This window comes from Anopheles coluzzii, chromosome 3 (genome assembly GCF_943734685.1).
Source record: "Anopheles coluzzii chromosome 3, AcolN3, whole genome shotgun sequence".
Taxonomy (NCBI): Eukaryota; Metazoa; Arthropoda; class Insecta; order Diptera; family Culicidae; genus Anopheles; species Anopheles coluzzii.
Genome location: NC_064671.1, coordinates 36,319,296 through 36,335,757, shown reverse-complemented (window position 1 = coordinate 36,335,757; position 16,462 = coordinate 36,319,296). Strand labels below are relative to the sequence as shown.

The 16,462-nt window shown below is 47.4% G+C and overlaps 3 protein-coding genes across 7 annotated transcripts; all 3 read right to left on the bottom strand.

The window, feature by feature from the left end:
- Nucleotides 1-485: 485 nt before the first annotated feature.
- Nucleotides 486-4,914, bottom strand: LOC120957917 (uncharacterized). Of its 2 annotated transcripts, XM_040380373.2 has the most exons (4): nt 4,727-4,914; nt 2,134-2,373; nt 1,562-1,836; nt 486-1,491 (listed from the first exon to the last, which is right to left on the bottom strand). In XM_040380373.2, the coding sequence occupies exons 1-4, from the start codon at nt 4,737-4,739 to the stop codon at nt 883-885; spliced, it is 1,137 nt and encodes a 378-aa protein (XP_040236307.2). In that variant the 5' UTR covers nt 4,740-4,914; the 3' UTR covers nt 486-882. The 2 variants fall into 2 exon arrangements, with proteins under 2 accessions (XP_040236307.2, XP_040236309.2); XM_040380375.2 differs by lacking the exon at nt 2,134-2,373 and having other exon boundaries at nt 4,727-4,909.
- A 964-nt stretch (nt 4,915-5,878) lies between these two features.
- Nucleotides 5,879-14,955, bottom strand: LOC120959945 (mitochondrial uncoupling protein 4). Of its 4 annotated transcripts, none has more exons than XM_040383743.2 (5): nt 13,304-14,955; nt 8,818-9,080; nt 8,144-8,253; nt 7,567-8,052; nt 5,879-7,488 (listed from the first exon to the last, which is right to left on the bottom strand). In XM_040383743.2, the coding sequence occupies exons 2-5, from the start codon at nt 9,028-9,030 to the stop codon at nt 7,314-7,316; spliced, it is 984 nt and encodes a 327-aa protein (XP_040239677.1). In that variant the 5' UTR covers nt 9,031-9,080; nt 13,304-14,955; the 3' UTR covers nt 5,879-7,313. The 4 variants fall into 4 exon arrangements, with proteins under 4 accessions (XP_040239677.1, XP_040239676.1, XP_040239678.1 ...); XM_040383742.2 differs by lacking the exon at nt 13,304-14,955 and adding an exon at nt 12,557-12,935; XM_040383744.2 differs by lacking the exon at nt 13,304-14,955 and adding an exon at nt 9,381-9,618.
- Nucleotides 14,956-15,324: 369 nt separating this feature from the next.
- LOC120959947 (uncharacterized) lies at nt 15,325-16,277 on the bottom strand. The gene is made up of 3 exons (XM_040383746.2): nt 15,872-16,277; nt 15,674-15,775; nt 15,325-15,542 (listed from the first exon to the last, which is right to left on the bottom strand). The coding sequence occupies exons 1-3, from the start codon at nt 16,118-16,120 to the stop codon at nt 15,402-15,404; spliced, it is 492 nt and encodes a 163-aa protein (XP_040239680.2). The 5' UTR covers nt 16,121-16,277; the 3' UTR covers nt 15,325-15,401.
- Between the last annotated feature and the right edge of the window lie 185 nt (nt 16,278-16,462).

The following is a 16,462-nucleotide window of genomic DNA, read 5'->3' as shown; positions in this document are numbered from 1 at the left end:
TGAGCGCGTCGTGAGGAAAGTCGACGCAGTGAGAAGCTTTGCTCATGGCGGGTGCAACAGGTTGGAATGGTATGTAGTGCTTTTATTAAATAACATTTTTTACGTGTGGCTATTTTACAGTATTCGGTACTACTTTTTGATAACCAGACACTAAAACTAGCCTGTTTATAAATAGTGTTTTCACGACAATTGTGGTGAGTTGCACTCACGAGTGAATGTAAACAAATGAGAACGATTTAGCTCACTCTTGAGCAATCACTGAACGTTTGATTTGACCGTTATGGCGACAAAATACTAGAAATCGAGTGCATTGTAGATTGTTTGTAAAATATTTACATTTTTCTGACTAATTGAAACACGTATACATATCCTTTTAAAGCCATATCTCTTGATAATGAAATTCTGTTTTATTATTTCCTTCAACGTGTGATGTGATCCATGCAAAAAGTGTGCTCACTGACCAACATAAATAAATAAATTCGCCGTTCCTGTTACTTTAGATCATTTATTTTAACGAACTGCTTCCTTGCTACTGCACTGAAAAGGGTTATTATACTGTTATCTCGCTGTGGGGTATCATAAATATCTAAAGCTCATAAATTAAACATCGTTCAATAACATTTGCAGGCATGCGCTTTTTAAAAGTAAGCTCGACCCCGTTGCACTGCTTCTCCTTCGACCTGACTATGTGTGCGTGTTTGACTGTGCGTTTAACTGCGTGCTGCGCCATGTTTATATGTAAAATGTGTTGGTGTGTGTGTGGGTGTGTGTTTATAGCATAATTCTAAAACATCTCCCTCGCCACCCCCTGCAAAGGCAGTGGCGCAAAGGGTTAACGCATATTGGTAACGGACCCTCCTTGTGGCGCGTTGGACGCCCTCCTTAAGGACTGACGAAGATCTCGTACTCGGCGAACGCAAGCTCCTGACCGCCGTACGGAATGTAGCAAACGCCGTGGGACGGCTGCACCTTGCCCACCGTCACCGTGCCCTCGTGCGTCACCCGCCCAATGAACAGTGGCTCACCGTCCTCGGATTCGCCGGCCGGCAGGGCCGTGGGCGGAATGTCGCTACCACTCGCCGGCACAAACTCGCCCCCGAAATCGCACAGCACCTCGTACTCGGCCTTCGGGTTCTCGGCCCCACCCCACGCAATATAGCACACACCGTGCGAGGCGACCACCTTTCCGGGGATGATGCCACCCTCGTGCTGGGCCCGCCCAATGTACATATCCTCACCGTCCGAACCACCGACCACCGCGTTCGGGGGAATTTCCCCATTAGCCGCCGCAACCCAGCAGGCAGCTCCGCCAGCACTCAGGGCGGCGGCCGTCGGGGCCGATGGGCTCGCCTGCTCCGAGGCCGGTTCAATCAGCCACGATCCGGTCGCACCCCAGCCCGTACAGAAACCGACGCAGTTGATCGGGAACGGTTCCGGGTTTTCGTACGACAGGAAGGCAGCGGCCGATCCTTCATTACCGACCGTAATCACCTGCAAAGGGAAGAGGAAATTTAAAGTAATCTTCATCTTGCTACGATTACGAGGAAAATCACGAACTCACATTATCCTGCCAACGGATCCAGAAGCCCCGGAACTCGCCCGCGTTCAGAATGTCGGGCGTTTCCACCTCCGCCACGTCCGGCTTGGTGCGGTTCTTGCGAATGACCGACTTGGTGTTCTTCCAGCCACCGATAAACACCTCCAGCATCGGGTCCGACTCCTCCGGGTTGGTGGTGAGCGCGATGTGGGCATCGTTCGGTGCGCGCACCTTGAAGTTGACCACCCCGTTGCCGGTTGGCACGAAGCGGTACTCCAGCTTGTCCTCCGTTTCCAGCTCTAGGTAGTTTCGCAGTTCAGATGGTATGGAAATAGAAACAAAAAATGGTTGTGGAACGATATTAAAGGGGCCGTGTCGGAGAAGGGAGGAAAAGAGGGAAAACCTGCACAGTAGCACCTCATTCACAATTCCCATACATAAATCAAGCTACACAATCGAAACTGTTAAAATCGCCACAAAACCCTCATAAACCTTTCTATATTTATGTCGTACCCACAGGCACCATTAAAGCGCCTCCGTAGTGGCGCATTGTGTGTGTGAGAGACGAACGAAAAACGTACACGCGATCTACTTACCGATCGGGTCACGTCGTTCGATTGGTGCACCGGAAACAGTTTCAACGCTACCCCCACTGGACAGCTTTGTTTGTGGTTGCTGTTGCCGTTCCAATGGTGCCTCCTCTACTACCGCTGCCTCTGCCGTCGCATCATGCTCTTCAGCCACGTGGCCATCGTCACCGGCATCGGCAGCAGTACTGGCAGCAGCATGGTTAGTTACAATCTTTTTCTCCTTGTATCGACGGTGCGCAACCGGATCTTATGCGATGTGTGGGTGCAGTATTAGTGATGAACAAAATGTGGATGATTTTTGCGACCAAATTGAAAACGGGAAGCGTTAGATAAATTTTGAATAAAAAGGCGCCCACGTGGTGATGGTTGCAATGGTTTCAAAATCCCTCAATCTCTCTTTGGCCAGGTCTAGTACATTCCAGCAAACGGAGCCATCATTGTTGACCTTATCTTAGTCAAAGCTAGTTTGTAACAATTGAAGGTGCTAATTGACCAGTTTCTTCGCCGCTTGTCGGCTGTCCAGGCATGAGTCGCTCGTTAGCGCGCGCATTGCTTTTGCGTACTCTTCCCTCGCGTAGGCAGCTGTGGATCGATGCGCTGAGCAGTCGAGTACTGTGTAAAATGTAGCACCTAAGTGTATTGTTGTTATTCTAACTTTCTAACATGATGGTGTGGTATAATATTTTTCCTATTTTTTTTGTTAATAAAAAAAACTCGTAATCTGATTCATGATGTTTGGCACCCATCTTGGCACCACTATCCCAGAAAACGGAACTTCTCATTCTGCGGTCCCCTTGCATACGCTCATAAAATGGGACACGCTTCGTTGGGCACAGCCGAAGTAGAACAGAGATTGTTTTCTTCTGCGCGTACTTTTGCAGTTTTTTTGTTCGATGTTTCTGACTGAAAATAGTTTTTCTTCGCTCGTTCCCACTTTCCTCTTGATTGATTCAAAGCAAAGGGTCAACAGGGTTATTGCTTCGTGTACCTCTTATTTCTCCACACGGAACAGAACTGGCGAAATCGATACAAAAGCAAAGCCTTAAAAAGGAGTTTCTCCCAAAAACAAAACCGTCGCATTGCATCATCATCACCCAACGCACCGGTGAGATAAAATCCGGTGGCCAAAAATCGATCGATTTTTGGGCATGTCGTCGTTTCGTGTTGTGTTTTTCCTGTACGTTAGCTGCATGCAATGAAAATAACATATTGTGTCCACAGGGATTATCTTCTTTCGCTACTTCAAACTTCTTCTTCGAGATTGGCCATTAACATATCGATGTTGCGAAGTTTTTGGTATGCGGCAGGTGCAACCGGCCAGTTCCCCCCACTGCCCAGTGTCCATTTGGTCAACCAAAATCGGCGATGGTGCGTACGAAGGAGGAGAAACGGAAAATATGCGCTTACCGGTGCACTTTCGGAATAATTTAGCCATTTTAGCGCTAGCCGCTAGCCGACGACTAACAACGATCACCATTGCACCGCACCGGGTTGTGGAACATCATGATGATGACGACGACGAGGCAAAGGTAATGCTATAGCGTCATACCGACCGACCTTTTCCATACAAAAAAAAACACGTTCTCGAATAACAACCGCATTTTATTAGCAACACGGCGGCCGCCAGCCACGCCAAGGAAAGTGGGAGTGCTGTGGGGCCACGCAATTCCACAAAGCCCACAATACTGGGCCTGGTGCAGTGCAGTGGCGGCGGGGGAGAGTGTGATGGATGCCTACACCCGCGTTGAGCGGTGCACTATTCATGGCAACTTACTAAAGCCGCCTAGCACGAACGTGGAAGACGACGGTGACATCATCATCCACCACGAATCATCGTGCTGGTCATCAAGGGAAAGAGATTTGATCGTATACAAGCAGTCACACGACAGTCGTTAGGCGATCGTGGGCAAAAGTGGAATGTTTCGCGACGATAAGCCGGCAGGGATAGGAGACGAGAGTGGTTGTTGTTGATTAAATTCAACTGCCGCTGACCTCATCGCGTTAAACAAAAATAACGCTTCGATGACCTTCCAAACAGACAAACAGGCAAAACAAAGTAGAAGGGCGACCCCGTATGGGAGGGTGGGATGATGTGCATACTTTCGATCGATAGCATCTCCCTCCGGTTGGCAATACCTACCAACCCAGCAAGCCGTGCGGAAACTGTTTCCCTTGCTACCAATCCATATGCACTCGAGCTGACTCATTTGTCTGCAGCGAAAAATCACAAAATTTCGCATTTATTTTTAGAAACATCCACCTACAGCGGAATGGTGTTTTGTCGTTTTGTTCGACCCTCTCTCTCACATAGCTACTTTCACCAAAAATGCCGGTCGGGTGGCGACTAGTGTGAAGTGGCCTCTGGGAAACATCTTGAGCGATGGAAGCTCGTTTGTGTTTTTTCACACCTTACAAGTGGAAAGCCATCTGCATCATCTGGCTCACTTAACTGCGTGATCTTTTTGATCCCTGATTTCACTTAACCTAAAGCAGTTTTTCGTTTGTTAGTCACACACTTTTCTGCCACGTTCAATCAACCACTTCCTTCCTTATAAAGCAGCAAATTCACCCGTAGGTTAGTTCCCCTTTTTCTACTTACCAATGTTGGCCATATTTGTAGCGGTTGGAAGGAAGCTTCTTACGACGACACAATGTAATGGAACGCGCGGGTAGCAGGCAGCAGACGACAACACGACGACAACGCAAAACGAATACACCGACCGGCGTGTGGTTGCGATGTATGTACGAGACTATTCACTGTTCGGCGGCTACAGTCGTAATATCCGTTACACTGAGGTTCGTTTTATTTCGCGGGTTAGAGAGAACCGGTCCCGGTGCGACACAATGGCCGCGCGGTAAAGCACGAGGTGGCAAAAATCGACGAACGTTGGGATGTTTGTGGCTGCAACGGGAGATGAAAAGAGAAACCGTTAGAAAATATTCAAATTTTCACATTATTTTTTTCTTAAATTAACTTATCTATAGTATTGGTTTACAAGTATCTTACCAGTATCTAAAAATGTTAAAATCTTCGGCTTGATTTTTGATCATAGTGCGGATTGAACGGATTCACGAAATTAGCGATTCAGGTCAAAAGTATCTCTCATTTTCTACCGTTTTGCCTTGCAGCTGGGCGCATTTTGCTCTCCGTAGAATGGCCCGTAGTCTCTCTGGTCAGCGCTCTGAACCGGCAACGTACAGTGTTGTGCAAAAGATTCGCTTTTCAGTATGTTCGGACTACGATCAATTATTTTCATGTTGATTTTTGACTTTGTTTCATCCGATTATGAGTAATTTTATGCTTTCTTTCTGAAAATTATACATTATAAATTATTATAAATTATTAGTAAGTAAGTTTTGCCATAGCGTAATAAATAATTATAATAAAAAAGGAATCTTGCGCAAATAAATCAAATATTGTCAAAATTGGGCCCTGGTCTGGTGGTATAGTCGTCAACTCGTACGACGTAACAACATGCCCGTCATGGGTTCATGTCTCGAATAGACCGCGTCCCCATACGTAGGACGGACTATCCTGCTATGGTAACAATAAGTCACTGAAAGCCAAGCTCACTTCACTAGTGGGCACAGGCAGGCCTTGAGCGACAGCGGTTGGTGTGCCGAAGAAGAATAAGATTGGCAAAATCATATCTAGTATAATTAGTAATAATTATAAATTTAAACAGAAAAATTTTAATCTTCAACACAGATGTGATATTCACTAAACTTTCACAGGAATGTAAGTTCGCTATTGGCTATTATTTTCATTTATTTATCGTACGTTTTTACTTCTCTATGTTGCAACCATTTCAAAACTGTAAACCCCTATCCCGTAGGTTGTGGTTGTTGACTAACGTAATAATTAAACTGCACCAGAGTTCTTTTTATCTAACCTACTCTATGTACAATTTACAATAGTTTCGAGAAGAATTCTATATAACACGGCTATAGTTATGGTTGTGTATAGTAAGGAGTTGATCGGTTGTTTTGGGGACAAACATAACGAATGTCTTCCGTTTCTAAGAGGAGAAGTTTCTATCGCTATCAATAGATTTATCAACTTGCTTTTGGGCATACTACTATCGTTAAAACCAAACGATGGTCGTTTGCTAGATCTCACTACTTGCTTTTACCAAAATCCTCATTATTGCTACATGATACTACAGTAGTAACGCTCGTGTAACGAGTTCTGTGCCTTTTTATGCCTGCACCCTTTCCACCGTAAAACATTTAATGCTACATTTTATCGTACAAGGTTTGGTATTGTCGTCGTTGGTTTTCCTTTTTTTATCGTGGGAGTTTGCTAAGAGTTACATGAGGAGATGGTTCTTCCACTCACCGCAAGAAGGCGTAAGGTTTCGATTGCATATTTGCACATATGCTCGAAGGGTTAAGGAACTTCCAGGAAAAAAAAAACATTCTTGCAGAGGAGGAGTGTTTTCGATACAATTTTCATTTTAGTTGACCGTTTCTTCAAGAGGATAGAGGAACATTTTCCAGAGGAGATTATTTATGGTTTAAGTGTGTTGTTTTACTGTACTCCCTGAGCCGTATTGATGTATGACCGGAGAGACGGTGATGATGAAAAACGAACGAATCGACCGCCCTTCCCGATGCTGATACGCATATACCAATCACAAACATAGCAGCAGTTAGGTGTGCTACTGTCGACGTGAAACCAAAACTTTAATCCAAACACAATTAACCATACACTAATTGGGACCAAGTTACCATCTACGGCAGCTACCATCCGACCGGCACCGAGCCGGTGTGCCCTTTCTCGAAAGAGTCGTTGCTTTCTTTTCTGACCAAACTATACTCTCTAAATCACAGTTTCAAATAAGAAAACAGCTGAACAACGATAGCTCTCGTTCGTATTGGAAAATGTAGCGATGAGCTCCATAGCGTGTGGGGACATGTACACGTGAGCTGACAATAATATTTACAACCCAAAACACGCACAAAAGAACATAATACATATAATGAGCTAGAGGCTATTAATGATGAAGAACAACGAATGGTGTAAACGGAAATGGCACAAAAAGAGAAAAATGTGCCGGACAAAAGGGAGCTACTAATCTGTTACTTCGGGATATTTCTGCGAAAAATTGAACGATCGGGAACAGTGTTTAACAAACCTACACTTTGTGCACTTTGTAGTAGCTGTGGCTTTCCTGCTCCTAATCCTAATATCCACTAGCACCAAGGCTGGCCCGTATTTGCTCGAACGAAAGCCAAAACGTTAGCGACCACGGTGCCATACGGATCCAGACGGGAAGGAACCCTTTGTACAGTGCGAAAAAGCCTTCCTTTCCGATGGTTTGCTGCAGACAATCAATCGAACCCTTGTACAGCAGTCCCCTGCAATGAAGCGAGCAGTGGCATTAGTGCATAAAATCAGCGATAAGCGATTCTTTCTTCAATTCGGCATGAACTTACCTGCCACTAGAATCCGTCGGTTGGTTCATGATACGTGTCTTCACGACATCCGCCGGCGTGCCCATCGTTGCCGCCACCAAACCCGCACAGATTGACGACATGATGTGCACCACGTGGCAATCGGGCAGCCCGGTTTTGTGCATGATAAAGTGTTTCACCGTATCGTAGGTCGTCAGGTCGCCCAGATTCACCAGCGCGGCGCGCTGCACGTTCGGCACGCTACCCTTCCACAGCCCAAACACACCGCCGCGGCTTACTATTTCGCGGAACGCGTGTGCCGCACTGTGGACGCGCGGTTCCAACCCCATCGCTCGCCGTTTGCCCTCCATCTGCACGTGCACCTTCACGAGATCGGCGGGCGAAGCGAGCCACTGGGCGAGTGCACCCGCCCCAACGCCGGACAGGGCCGACTGCCAGAGGGAAAAGGTTTCCTTCCCATTGCGCAGCTTCTTGCGGAGGGCATCGTACGTTACGATGCGAACGCCGCTGGAAGAAAAGAAGATAAAAAAGTGTTATTTTGTGTGCACGGCTTACTATCGAACTGTCCGTTGCAGACTGTTTGGCAGCGCAGTCTTACCTGTACACAAGATGCCGGTATAGGGCGGGCGTGATACCTTGCCAAAGCTTTAGCGCTCCTTCCTCGCGGATGATGCCAGTAGCGGTTGCAAACATACCACGGTATTTGAGCTGGAAATGGGAAGATATTCAGAAAATTCAGATTGTTGTTTTGAACTACAAAGCAGGAAGAAGGTGTGGCCTTCTTTAGGAAATATATCGTTTGACCTTTGACCTACATAATAAAGTCTAGAAAATTGGATTCAAAGTTCAAATAAAGCTTAAAAATGTTTGATACATTTTCCAGAATTTCTTCAAAACAAATATTTTTCCCTAATTCTCCAAACAATCTCTACCTATCGTCATAGACCACGTTTTTGTTATTTCAGTTGATTAGGAACATGTTGCAAATTGACAAAATAAATAGTTACAATTGCACCCTTCTAGAACTCCTCAAAAACATCTTATCTCAGTTGCTCCGGGCAACATTGTACTATCCAACATGTCACAATGCTAAACAACACAAACCTATCTCTAATTTTCATCTCTGTCTAAACCTATTGGCCACTTTATCTCGAACGAGTTTGCCCGATAATACGCCACAAAACACCTCCACTGTACAGCACAAGCCAGATTAGATAGGGCACGCGACAGCCACACACTTCACACACACACACACAGACACCACCTTCGTACCTTCTTGACGGCACCCTCGGCATCGACCGCTGTTGCCGCCGCCTCGCCCTGTATCTGGAGGCGCGTTTTGGTCAGATCGAGCGGGTAGGTGACCGTTTCGGCAATGCTGGCCGCAAACACCGACACCAGGTAGGTGCACCAGAACGAGTCGGCGTAATGGTACTTGACCGGGCGCATCTCCGTCCGGCCGGTGGCCGCCGCCGTCTGCTGCATCGTCGTGTCGCCGTCGCTCGCTGCTGCAGCTGCCTCACCGGTCGATGGTTCTGTTTGGGAAGAAATTGAAAGCAACAAATTAGAAAGAATTGTTTAAATTATGTGTATCAAATAACTTCAAGCTTAACGGATGTATGTACGTAGAAAGGGAATTACGCTATTAAAGTGGTCGCGGAATGGAGCGCACGGAAAGCGAACTTAAAGCCAGTGTTTTTTAGCAACCTTCCAGACGCAGTGGGTTCATTATCACAGCTGATTCTTGGAGCAGCCTTATAATTGCTTCATCAATAATAATGCCCCCACCATCAAACCTTGCAACCGAATGCTCTTCTCCGTCGGCATCGACTTACATCTCGCAAGGTGAAGCGAAATTCCGGCGCAAATGTTCACGCGGACGCGCCAACCAGCACCCAGCCGGCACGGAACGACGATGATAACTGCTTTGGTAGTGGTTGTATCATCGAGCTGGAGTTACTGTTTGTTGGTTACACACGCGATCGTTTGCCAATTTCATTCGACTCCTCTCCCTTGTATTACAAAACGCCACCCCGCGGAAAGGTGATAAGCCCGGTGGGCCCCGAGATGGGTGGACAAGGTGCGGTCTGTGTCGCGCGGGCAAGTGATAGTGTGCATGAATGCCGTTCGAAAGCGGTAATAGTGTTTCGTCAATTGAACTAATACGCAGATTTCGGTGAGATAATAATACTGGTTCGCGGTAGTATCGGCTGGGTGAGCCGACCGTGGACCGTGAAAGTGGCCACGGTTACGCGGTTATCAGTGAAATTAATCAGGTGCTTCATGTTTTACTATATTCGACACCGCTTCTACCGGCTGTTATCAATGGCCATAGTCGTTGTAAATAGTGCAAAAAATGCGATCTGTAGAAGAATGCTGATCACCTGATCAAGAATTAAATGGACGATCTTATTCTATGTCGTCATATTTCGACTAAGCTCATGTCCTCCTTTCCCTCTATTCTGTACCACTTCTTTGATTTTCAGCTGATCACATTAGTGGTGGGAGCTCGGAATCGGACATACCCGATTCCGATTCCGTGTTCAGAATCAATTCCGGAGCCGATTCTGATGCTGGAATCGATTCCCATTCCAGAGTCGATTCCGGAGTTGGTTCCGGAGCCGATTTTAAAGTTGGTTCCGGAGCTGATTCCGGAGTTGAATCCGGAGCCGATTCCGGAATCGATTCCGGGATCGGCTCCGGAATCGATTCGAGGATCGGAATCGGCTCCGGAATCCGGAAATAAGAAGTGTGGGAAGCGATATAAGTCCGGGAATCTCCATGTGAATAGATCATTTACAAGTTAATTTTGATTCTTTGCCGTTATCAACACGCAGCATCATTGGACCCAAACGCCTATTCCTATGAAGATGCCGAAATCGACTCCGTTTCGAAAACAATTCTGATTTCGGAGCCGATTTCGATTCCGGAGCCGTATTCGATTCCGGAGCTGATTCTGATTCCGGAGTCAAATCCGATTCCGGAGCAAGTTCCGATTCCGGAGCAAATTCCGATTCCGGAGCCGATGCCGGAACCAATTCCGGAGCCGATTCCGGAATTGATTCAAAAATAGTGATCACTGATTCTGGACCTACTATCCGGAATCGATTCCAGAAAACTTCGAAGCTAGCCGGAATCGATTCCGGCGAAATCTTCATTTTTCCCATCACTAGATCACATCCACAATTACACTTCAACATGAGGCTATCGATTATCTTATCATAAAAAAAAACATTGCGCATAAATCATTTGCATTGTGTTTCAAATCCAACAGCTCATTAGAAGAGGGTAAGCTACACACCCCCATCCTATGGTTCGAATTTTCCACTCCGAAGTTCAACGACGTCACCCCATCCAGGGTGACCCCGATGGGACGATGACGCAAAAGCCTAAACCAGGCAGCGTTTCTTCGTTTGCGCGTCTTTTTTTGTTGGTCGCTCCAAACAATTCGCCGTTGCAAAAATAACAACGCCACAAACGGTGAATATTGTTATCGATACCGACCGACCCTCCCATGTCGATGTGTTGGTTGTTCGTGGTGGTGGTGTACAACATCTCTGACGCGTCCGTACCGTTTGACCTCCGCGAGAAGAAGGGGGCTCGTCCGTTCCGCGGGCTGAAACGAGTGAGGAGACAACCGACAGCCGGGGGTTGATGGGTTTTAATCGAAAAATTGATAGCAATTTATTGCGAGGCCAGCGAGGCCGCAGTTGCCGAAAAGCAGCATACATCACCACACATCACCAACACCAATAGTAGGCGCAGCCAAGCACTAAAAGCCAAGCCCCAGAATGGTGCGCTGTCTCTCTATCGCCAAAAATAAACAATCGCATACTGAATCGCTTCCCGCTACTTGCCAAACCTTGTGGCTTCCCGAGCACATTGCACGCCCTTTTTCTTTCTTGTTGTTGTGACGCTGCTTTCCCGCTTCATTGTAGACATGTTTCAGACGTACAGAATTGATGCTTCTTTCTTATTCTCCGTTCGCCTCTTCGCACGATAAGACAGGAAGAATGCACGTTGTTCAGTAAACAACAGCAACAAAAAAGGGCTCGTTGCCCTTCTTCGCCGCACTGAATACATTGAACTCAACTCGGGCGACGTCTTTGTAAAGCACAAGAGAGCAGCCGTAAGCGACGCACCGCAGCAAGACATTGCACTTGCAGGGAAGTGATCCAATCCAATCCAATTCTCTTCCTCAGAGGAATGGGAGAGATCGTGTCAGTGATCGCGCTTGCAGCTGAGAACCATACACGGAATCACCGACACGGGAAAGGATTTGTTTTTAAATTTAGGTCCTCTCCCGTCACTTCCTTGCTCTGCTAGAAGCGGCTTTCGTCTATTCTGTTGTGTAAGAAGACGTGCACGTGCTGCATTTGAAGGACAGTCTCACACTGCAAACTCGTTTAGTAACACCTAGGCGAGTGCCGGAAAATATAGACATACATGCTTTTACGAGTCTTATTCCGGGTGTTGGATTTTTGTAAGTTTGCCAAAGTGACAGAAATCTTCCCATTCGTCTCGATCTCATACGATCATACCCATCGCCATGGCTTAAACATTTGTCACTGCTATCGAACTCGCTCTCAATGTCCTTGGCCTTTTTTGCCAGATCGGGTGAGTCACTGGAATTTTCCTTCCTGCCGGACGCATGGGAGCGATTTCCTGTTTGAGGCAACGTTAGCGTAACGATTTCCAATCGCATTAGCATAGCGCCGGGTGCCTCAGTGCTTGCCTCCAAACGAACTGTCCTTTTGCGTTTAACGGACGGGGAAGGGCTGGCATGAGAAATCGATTTGTTTCATGAATATTACAATCAGAAATGAAGCAAGTCGACACATCAGGGGTTAAGCCAATCGATGTTTTGTGTGTGTGTGTGTGTGTGCGGGGCTAACACTGTGTGGCCTAACCCTTGGTAGTGGTAGGAAGGAAGGATAAAGCTATAGCGCATAATAGCAACGCTTCCACGGGGTATGAACAATTGTGAGTTAACTTGCCGTTCGTAACTTACTGTCATTCTCCGCAACGCTGCGCGCCACCACCATGTTCGTTTCGTTACACTTCACTTCCGTTGTACCGGCAGTTACGGATCAAATCAAATTATCTGAAATCACTTTATATCCGATTCCGACCCGTTTCAGCGCGACCCGTCCATCGCCATATCGCTCATAGTGGCACCGGCAGAGAGACAACGATCGAACGCGACTACTTCTGGTGGTCGCCAGCAAACACACCACAACCGTGTCAAGGAACACGACTACCGTTCGGCTGCAACGCCTACTATACGCCGAGATTCTAGCGCTTCACGAGCTCTCCTGCGTTCGGGGATGATTGCATCCCTTCGAAAAGTCGCCATCTAAGCAAGCATGCAGAAGTATCTTTCGTGTAAGGGCGCCGGATGACTGCCGCAACGAGCGACTCGTGTACCGGCACACCAAAACCACACACACACCTACGGTTGCCTTCGGGAGGGTGGTTTATAAATAGGCTGTTTGTCGCCAAAATTGGTAGCCAAAAAAAAAAACGCAAACAAGACAACAACCACAAACCGGATGCGCCTGTTGGTCTGTGCTAGTCGATTGTGTTGCACGGCGATTTTACGGATGCTAAACACACAGCAGAAGGGGTTTAAAGGGTTTTAGTTGGTCGTTAATAATCCGACAGCCTGCATTCGACAAGAACAGTTTTTGCATTTGCATACCCTAAAACTAGATCGACGCTAGAAATGGTTTACATGTTAAAAGAGAGATGAACTTACCGCTTGTGCAGCCGGGACCACGTTGGAGTGCTCGTTAAAATGGATTAAAGGATCGCCCCGAATACCCTTCTCTTCCACTGGTGCATTCGACACGCCAGGCACCAGGGATTTAATCGACTGCTCGAGGAGATGATGCTGTCCCTTTAAGAAATTTTCCTGTTTTTTCCTAGCTTTGGTCAGCTTTGTTGTCACCAAAAATCATCTAAATTTTCGATGCTCGCTGTTTGCACCATTCTCCGTTTGCTTGCCTCCAACCGTCCAAGCATCCATGCAAAACAACTGCCTACTGCTTGGCCTATTTTTCTTAACGGATTTGCAAAGCCTGAACCAGCCCGAAAATAGTACCCCACCGTGGGGCCGGGTGGCTTGCGATTTTTGTTTATGTTTCTTCCTGCAAAATCCAACGGTTTCGTTGCTTCGTCCCGAGCAGTTGCCGGTTTATCGCACGGTTGTCATGGAGAAGGATGGCAAAATGCTCGCGCTGCCGTTGTGAGTGTCTATGTGTGCCCCCGTTGTTACAGCAGTGCTGATAGTAGTAGTAGCAGTGGTGTTGTGGTGGTGGTAGTGGTTGTGATGTTTGGTGGTATCGTAGTAGAAGAAAGTGCGTAGTCGCGTTGCATTCACAACTGGCATTACATAATAATGTTCGCTATTGCAACGGCTTTGGCAAATCAATGCAGCCGAGCGGCGAGCGAAGTCTCGTGTTTTAGGTCAGCAACCCTCGGCATTCAAGAGCCCTTCCAAGAGTGAAGGTGTTGGTGGTGATGAGGGGGTGGAGATGGGGGGGGGGAATGATGTTTTGAATCGATTATTGTACGCTGTTGCAAAGGAAACTGGCAGTCGAACATCCAAAGACGAAAAGTATGTTTTTAGACATTTCGCACAGAACGGGTTGGGCAGAGACGGTGGCCGCACCAATGCAAGGAACTTTCGAAAACGGGGACAAACCGGAAAGAAACACTTATGTAAACATGTACACACATTCACCGACACACACACACACGCACGGTCGAACTAAATGAACACACTTTCTTCTACACGCGCCAATTTCCTTACCAGCCCCTTAACAATGTTCTAAAAGAAAGCTTTTCCTCAGGTTAATGATCAAAACGTACTGTCCACTGGTGGCCATCGTGGTGTGCCGTTGTGCGTGACACGATTGCACTCGCCCGCCGCCCCCAATACGGCGCACGGAACTTTGGACTGGCTCGATGGCACCCCGCACTTCGGTCGTCGCGTACTCGCTCATACACACAAAGCACAACCTAAAGCCACTCCACGACCCTGGAGAGCGTGTAAATATTTGGACACTTTGGTGTGTGGCACGGTTGCGTGGGCTAGCACAGCAAGAGGGTTCAGTTCGGTTCGAAACAAAGCGGCGACATGTTTTCGCCCTCGCGGACGACACACAAATGATGGCGATGGTGGTGAGGCAGCCCGGAGCACGGTCCAATGTTTTCCATGCTGTTGTGCGTGTGTGCCGCGAGTCAGCTGTTCCGCTCCGACTGCAGCTGTGTGCCGCCCTGGGAGATGGGGTAGGCGAGGGTTTGTTTTTATGGATAAGCGGTCGGATTTGGGAAGTAAAGGCACCTGATGTACGTTCGGTTGCGCCTATTTTATGGCGAAAAAGTAAGAAATTCCGTGCTAATTTGTTGCCAAACAAATCGTATCGTGCGAGGGAAAACGGCTGTCAGGTTGGAGATTTGATTGCGAGCTGTCATTTGTCTGAACTGTATACACCTTTGGTGGTAGGGTTGGTAGACAAGTTTGGATTGCAATTTGCATTCTGTAATTTTAGTTCGATAAATCGCATGGAATGGGATTGAAATTGATTGTTTTGCCTTGTTAGGATAAAACCAATGCTTTACTGGTTATAATTAGCATTTGAATTCAAAGAATCCATTCGAAATATATTTTCAGATAGGGATTTGCGCGACTACCGGGGTGATATCAACCGAGAACTGAATAAATCGGACCCTCACACCAAGTTCCAGCTTTAATAAAGAGAAAACGTTTCCAGCTTCGTGCCGTTTCGTTATTTATTATCTACATACAAATCCATCCCGCTGCATTCCCGGTGCAATCCATCCGGCAACATTTAGATGGGCGACTGCTTGAAGCCTCTGGCCGCGTAGTCGGCCGGAGTGTCGCGCTTCGGGAAGTTAGGATAGCCAGCATCTCCGGGCACCACCGCTTCACGCGAGTGAATCACACGCCAGCCTCCCTTACGAGTCCAATCCTGCGAGCGAATGAGAAAGGGAAAACATGTTCAAACCACATTTTCAACGGTGCCAATACCTTGGCAGTCATACGATTAATGTAAACAAAACGTGACGTGTTGAAACCGCCAGCCTCCATCGCCTTACTTACATTCTGGTTGTACTTAAAGTAGTAGGCAGTGGACAGAATGGCAAACGCGGTGATTGCCACCTTGCCCGTCCAGAAACGGACCGCGTGTGCCCACTCGAGACCCTGCGGGTAAAAAAAAAACGATGAAAAACGGGGTTTGAGAATAATCATTACATAACAACGTCCGGCTGGACTACGGTGGTCGCGCAAAAAACCTACAATAACGGGCGTCAGTACGTTCTGGACCATGTTGAGCGGGGCACGGTATGCCCGGCGGATCGGGTTGTACCGCTCCTTCCAGTACTCCGGCACGTACTTCGGTTCGTTCGGCGAAAGGTGCTGATCCTTCAGCCACTGGGCCCGCCAGGCTCGCTCCTCGGGGCTCATGCCCAGCAGCCGCTCCCGCTCACGGACCATCCGGCCCGTGATGGACATCGGCTTGACGCCACCGGTGTCGGAGGAGGCCATTGTCTTTCCGGTGTGGATTTCCGCGGGATTACGCGAAACGAACGGATGGCGAGATGCAAACCAAAATAAACCGTAATCGTCGTGAGGATTTTCTCCGCACGAACCTTTTTCGTTCCGCGGCGCTGTCAGATTTGGTAGAAAGAAAAACACAAAAAACAACAACTCGAGCAAGTTCGAATGTGGTGGCAGAAACGTCAAAAGCTGGGCGAGTGCCTAGTGGGGGGTACCATGCTAAGGTGTGGTAAGAAAATTTCCAAAATTTTACAATAAATTGATATTTGCACACTGAAATGACAAAGAAAAGGATGCAGTTTTATGCAATTTTATTGTTCTTTAATGATT

Bases quoted from the DNA above. Each gene is read 5' to 3' on its own strand.
- LOC120959947 (XM_040383746.2), bottom strand. From the start codon at position 16,120: ATGGCCTCCTCCGACACCGGTGGCGTCAAGCCGATGTCCATCACGGGC. The intron at 15,776-15,871 runs GTAGGTTTTTTG...TTTTACCCGCAG, and splicing joins ACGTACTGACGCCCGTTATT to GGTCTCGAGTGGGCACACGC. The intron at 15,543-15,673 runs GTAAGTAAGGCG...ATTCGCTCGCAG, and splicing joins ACTTTAAGTACAACCAGAAT to GATTGGACTCGTAAGGGAGG.
- LOC120957917 (XM_040380373.2), bottom strand. The intron at 1,837-2,133 runs GTAAGTAGATCG...GAAACTACCTAG, and splicing joins CGAACGACGTGACCCGATCG to AGCTGGAAACGGAGGACAAG. The intron at 1,492-1,561 runs GTGAGTTCGTGA...TTCCCTTTGCAG, and splicing joins GGATCCGTTGGCAGGATAAT to GTGATTACGGTCGGTAATGA.
- LOC120959945 (XM_040383742.2), bottom strand. From the start codon at position 12,590: ATGGTGGTGGCGCGCAGCGTTGCGGAGAATGACA. The intron at 9,081-12,556 runs GTAAGTTACGAA...CTTCCCAAACAG, and splicing joins CAGCGTTGCGGAGAATGACA to AACCATCGACCGGTGAGGCA. The intron at 7,489-7,566 runs GTAAGTTCATGC...GCTTCATTGCAG, and splicing joins CCGACGGATTCTAGTGGCAG to GGGACTGCTGTACAAGGGTT.